At 46.2% G+C, this 6000-nt stretch overlaps 1 protein-coding gene across 2 annotated transcripts in view; it reads left to right on the plus strand.

Moving 5' to 3' along the window:
* LOC146179570 (uncharacterized) overlaps positions 1 to 6000 on the plus strand; it is a 149486-nt gene that overhangs the window by 117607 nt on the left and 25879 nt on the right. Inside the window, exon 1 of one of the 2 annotated variants that reach the window (XM_084579227.1) lies at positions 1014 to 1134. The exons of the other annotated variant lie outside the window; for it this stretch is intronic. Coding sequence (XP_084435353.1) covers positions 1029 to 1134 — 106 coding nt within the window. The 5' untranslated portion in view covers positions 1014 to 1028. Of the gene's footprint in view, positions 1 to 1013; positions 1135 to 6000 lie in introns of those variants that run through there. 2 annotated transcript variants of the gene reach the window in all.

Here is a 6000-nt window from a genome sequence, read left to right on the forward strand (position 1 = left end):
CTTTGACAGCGTCTGGCACGTTTTCGAAACCGGATAACCATCGTGACCGATTGCGTGTAGAGATACGGGCACGGCCGCTATAAAAGGGAACGTTCGTTCGCGGTCAGTGAAAAAAAAAAAAAAAAAGTCTTTTACCGTTAAGCTTGAACGGTAGTTATAACATATGGGAGGCTTGGCGCCCAAAAGCTCTACGAAAGAAGGATACGAAGGAAGCCGTATTCGAGGCCTCAGGATTAATTTGACGTCTTCGTCGTGCCCTGTCACATGCTCATCACGAGGGTGGTTTATCATTTCGGGTACATCAAATGGGTCAGCGGTAGCCAGGATTGGATTCCGCGGGCGTGGTGTAGTACTATATAGCCATTGCATCAGCAACGTGGTGGCATATAGTGCCTGTGAACAAAAAAAAAAAAAAAAGAAAATTGTTGAAAAGAGTTAGCACTTGAAGAGGAAAGAATCCACTCGATAAAACATTTAGTTTTAGTACGTGTACAGATGTGTCTTTGCCAAAAGTAACCAGGCTGCGTGTTCCGCTTCTCAGTCGGGTAGCGGAGAATTCGTACCACTTCTGAAGCTGTAAATCTGTGCAAAGTGAAGGCGAGCTCCTTTCCTCACTTCTCAGCAAGTTGGGATCCTCTGGTAATCCATGTTGTCATTAGAATACGAGCGAAAAGCAAAACATGCAGCCTGGGTACTTTTGGCAAAGACGGTACATGAAGCCAGCTTACGGTCAGTTTCACTCATCACTCGGTAAAGCTTCATCAAGCCGACGTTCGCTCAAAGTTAGCGAGATTCCATGCCCGGAAATTCCGTTATTTTCGTATTTCTTTTCTCCCTCTATTCCCTTTCTTCTGGTGACCTTCACTTCTCACCCTCAGAGGCGCACTTTCTCTGGCGTCATGTTTTGACTTTATGCTTGACATTGAATTGTTCGTCGCCCGCTGCGTTGCTTAGCAAAGGGCGCAGGCTCAGTGCTGCGTCACCCGCGACATTCTGGCGTCGCTGACATCTCCGGCTGAGCGGTATAAATGTTAGTCGCGCTTGGCATTCCCGGTCGGCTTTCAGAAACAGCTGCAAGGGTTCTCGGAGGGGAAGTGCTAGCTCTGCGTATCCGGCGGCATCTGCTAATCTGCGGCAAGTATTTGTGCTGGAGCGACTAACATTCCCTATTCCGAGCTTCACGCGTGTTTATATTGAGAGAGAGAGAGAGGGGAGAAAAAACGAGCAAGATTCATACGAAGTTTTAGCATTCGGATGTTTATATATTGTAATATGCAAGCAAGCATTCATTGAAATACACATTGGTCTTTGTCCGGCTTATGTGTACAGGAGCTCGTGTCCCTTACATTCGGGTAGGTATCTGGCTTTGTTCTGTTTAATGAAGTAGTAATGCTTTTGATTGTTATCAAGAACCTGTTTATTTTTTGAAAGTTAAGAATTGTTTACATTGTAACGGAATTCGGAAGTCGCGAGAGAGAGCTTTGCTTTTTTGCAAGAGCTTGTCATTGCAATTTATGAGGGTGACGGTATTGAATACGCAGCGTTCTTAAGGGTTTTTTTTTTTTTTTTTTGTTAGCGTAGCCGAACGATACGGCACGAACTGTGGCGGCCCTCGAACTGCGCTGTAAGCACGATGTCTGATTCGTCAATCACGAGCTGCATAAGAAACACAACGCGGTTTGCAAATTAGTTGTAAAGAGTTGCCCGTCACCTCCTGTATGTAGTGTACCAGCTATTGTTGTCCGGTGCAAACTACGGAAGACTGAAAAATAGAACAGAAGTGTCTGAAACTGGTAAAAAAAAGAAAATAGCCACGCCTCTTCGACTTTCCTTCCGAGTTGGGCGCGCTTTATTCCCCTCGGTATAGCTCTTGTTTTATTTTATTTTCTTTGTTTTCTCTCAGCGCGCGGCTTTCCCCTTGCGTCTAGTTGTAGAACCACTGCAACCGACGGCGTGTGTCGTTTAATAGGCGCTAGCGCTGCTATTCGCGATACTGCTTCGACCGAGCTGGCACGGACCGTGGCGTGACCGCCATCTCCGAAATGCGCTGCCGGTTGCTGCAGCTGCCGGGGAAAAACATCCCCACCTTTATTTCTTTGTTATTTGCCTCTTTTTCTTTCCTTTTCCCTAGCTATTCCCTAGCTCTGAGTAGCGCGTGAATGACCTCCTTTCGATTCGATTCCGGCAGAGTGGATCGATGTGGTTCGCATACGCGAGTCCTTACAGGAATGCGCACCTTGAAAGAGGGAGAGGGAAAGAGACGAAAAAATAACGGAAAGCAACTTCGCTAATCACCCATCTGCACTTGCGCCTACAGCTTTGTTTGTAGACAACCGCTTGATTATCACTTGATCGTTTTGGCTTTTAGATAGTTTGCCTTTTCGTTAATGTGTCACTTTGATTGCAGCTTCTATCTTATCTACAATCTCTTTCTTTTCCATTATTTCTTCTTTCTCTCTCTTTCATGGCTTCCTTGTTTCGGTCTTTCCGTCTTTCCCCGCTGTGCACATCGCGTATTCGACATCACTGAGTGCAATGATCGCCTGCGCGAATCTACCCTGGAATACTGCGACCTTTATAGCGGTGGCTTTAGTCTGCTAAACGTCCGGTAGTTGGATCTGAAAGCAGGTTAGAATTTTCTGAAGAGATAGAAATGCGTGTTATGCGACGATCCCTATGGGCCCAGGGCGTAGAAGAGACATATATCTAAACATGCTGGAAAATACCTACAGCGGTTGCACAGCGGCCATAGACGATCATAGAGAGTTTTGAAATCCATTTAAGGAAGGGTGTCAGACAGGGAGGCACGTACGTGAAGATCTCACCGGTACTGTTTACTGAGTGTTTACGGAAGGTGAGGTATCCGGAGATTTGGATTTGGAACAATTGGGGTTAAGAGTTTATTTATTTATTTATAATACTATTAGTCTTATTCATGAATAATGATGAATAATATAATAATAATGGATGAGTTAATGAAGGATACATTAGCAATATGCGATTCACTGATGCGAATGTCATGCTAAGTTACGGATGAATTGCAGATCATAATTAATGACGTAGACAGGCAAAACGGAACGGTGGATCTCAATTTTTTAAAGGAAACCGTGGTTACGTTCAAAGGCCTTGTAAGGGAACAGACCTCTTTACGATAAGCATCGGAGCGCCGGAAGTGGTGATGAGGAAGTACGTCTACATAGGGCAGGTAGTGACGGCAGATCCGTACTACGGGAGTGTAGTCATTTGGAGAGAAAGAATTATGCGCAACGCATTTCGCAGGTATTCTCAGATCACAGAGGGCAGCTTACCAGTGTCCTTGAATGGAAACATGTATATAACAGCTTTATCTCACCGGTATACTGACATATATAGAGCAGAACAGTGGAGGCTGGCGAAGATTTCGCTATGGAAAATGCAATGATAGGTGCGACGTCAACAGACAGGAATCGACCACAATGAGCCAGGGAAGAAACACGATTTAATTGCATACTAGTAAAAATCAAGAAGAAGATATGGATAGGACGTGTAATCTGAAGGCGAGATAAGCGATGGTCGAGTACACTGACCGGATTCCAAGGAAATACAAGGGGAGCCTGGGGTGGCCGAAACGAAGCGAGTTGATGATATTCGTAGGTTCTCGGGGATAATGGATGCAGCCGGCAGATAATGGAGTTGATTTGATAGGTATGTAAGCCTTGCATGTGAGCGCAGTGATGCTTATACAATACATAAGCCGACCTAAAGCTAAAACATTTTTTTTTTCGTCACCCTTCTCCAGTGTCGATGCCGCTGTACTATACTCGGGGACACGTTACGCAAAGGTAGGCAGGCGGGGCGTCTTTAAACGTGTCGCTCCGCCATGTAGTCCGACCGCGCGGCTTTCGGCCTGCATAGACGTTGCAGATCATTTCGTTCGTTTGCTTCGGCAGCCAGCGTCTCTTGAAACTTGACTCGAGTCTTGTTTGGTGAAAACGCTTCCAACCGCTGCGGAGTGGACGAACCAGAACTGGAACGACCCGAACAGGCGACAGTCGCCATCTTGTTCGCAAAGTCGGGGCGCCTCGAAAACCCGCGACAGACATTACACGAGAAAACCCGGTGGAACCAAGAAAAATGTTTTAGGCATAACAGCTTCGTTTCGGAAAATCGGTTAAGTTATAAGAAATATACCGTATAAATAACTAGCGCTATGATTTCAATTTGTTTTTGCAGAAACTGCTCATGCAACTAGGGACTATATTCAGCTGCGTAGGAAGATGATGCGTTTCGGATCTGTAGCTTTGGCTCCATTGCCAAGAAAAAGTGTCCCCGAGTATAGCTCACTGCCAGTAGCAATGTGCTCAGAAGTGACTTACAGCACAGCACACTTGGATAAACAATATTGCCAGTTGAAAGACTGTTCCGACGTTCTTGGCATTCATCCAGATTTCAGTTTTAGAGCGCAGCTCTTTGGCGCCTGTTTCTAGGTTTCGCGTCGTCGTCGCCGTTGTCCCTCGTAACCAGCTCTACTTTCACTCCTACCTTCCTTCCTTCCCTTGCGGCGCGATTAAGGTGTCCACAGAAACAAGTGTAACAGATACTGCGCCTTTCCATTGTAACCAGCTCCACTTTCACTCCCCCCTTCCTTCCCTTACGGCACGGCACGATTTAGGTGTCCACAGAAAGAAGTGGAACAGATACTGCGCGTTTCGATTCCTGTGAACCAATTATGAAAGGCATGCTTCAGAGCTCAAGTGGAAAACGTGGCCACACATGGTACACACTGCAAAGATAATAATTCATGAATAATGTGAGCGCCCATACCGAACTGTAAGGTAACGTATAGTAACCGAAAATTCACACGCAGAGAGAGAAAAGCATGTTTTAATGTAGTTTGCCTATATACAGCTAGTTTGATAGTCCGGATCTCTAGCCGATTGTCCCTTGGCTTTCGAGGAAGTCCTGTCCCGGATCTAGTCCGCCTTCATTTTCTTTTAAAACATATTGCTAGAAATTCGATGAGACGCTTGCTAACTTTGGCTATAAGGTTCTTTCTTCTCGTCTGCATATTGTGGCATTAGTCTCTTCGCCGCAGCGCAACGTTCCTATGGGCCCACGCACTGCCTCCCGCAACCTCCCGTTAATTGCTCTCTTCATTTCTCCGACCACAAAGCTTCCTTCATGACTGTCAAGAACTGCTAGTGTTGTGTTTCTTGAAAGAATACATGTGAAAAATGAAATAGTTGCTTGTAATTGTACATACATGTCTTGTTCGAAACCTTTGCCTCAATCCACCGAAAAAGGTGAAACAGCTGATGAGCTGCGCTCAAATTTCGCGTTCGGAAGTAACGTAATCGCCGGGAAATTTTTTTTTCTTTTCGTTGTTACCATGGATGAGTCAGAACGTGGAGGAGAGCAACTACCTAGAGTTACGGTGGAGTTGTGAAACTTACAAGCATCCGTTCGAAATGGATGTGCATTTCCCATTTCATTGTGCGTGACGGGACGTCGGTGTTATGACAGGTTTCGCAAAAGCAGCTTGCGGCCAATCTTGGATTGGCGACGAAACGCAGCCAATGGTGAAGCCCGGTTGCTTGCCACGGACGTATGAAAGCCGGAGCTACTTCACCAGTGACCAATGTGTCTGGACCAAATGGATCCCAAATGGAAAATTGATAATGAACCATTATGGAACAACATGCTGTACTTTTCTTTCTGGAACTGATGTATGACAGTTTTTGTGACATATATGCGTCTGTTTTGCGACGAAACTCCAGCGTTTCGCGCTACAGTATGTCGCGCGCTCCAGGCATTGCAGCAAGCAGCTGCACAGGCCGGACGCTTGTGCTACGCGTGGCCGTCGCCAGCCAGGCCTATCCGTTCTGCTGAGCCGGAAACTACCGTTACGTCAAAAACAAGAACTTACATACTGTCGGGAGGCAGGTGGCACGCCGACTGATCAAGCGGCGGGTTCGCGCTCCCTCCTCTTAGCTGACTAATCAGACTATCATACAGTCAATC

Source organism: Amblyomma maculatum, chromosome 9 (genome assembly GCF_055883805.1).
Source record: "Amblyomma maculatum isolate TAMU_Amacu chromosome 9, ASM5588380v1, whole genome shotgun sequence".
Classification (NCBI taxonomy): Eukaryota; Metazoa; Arthropoda; class Arachnida; order Ixodida; family Ixodidae; genus Amblyomma; species Amblyomma maculatum.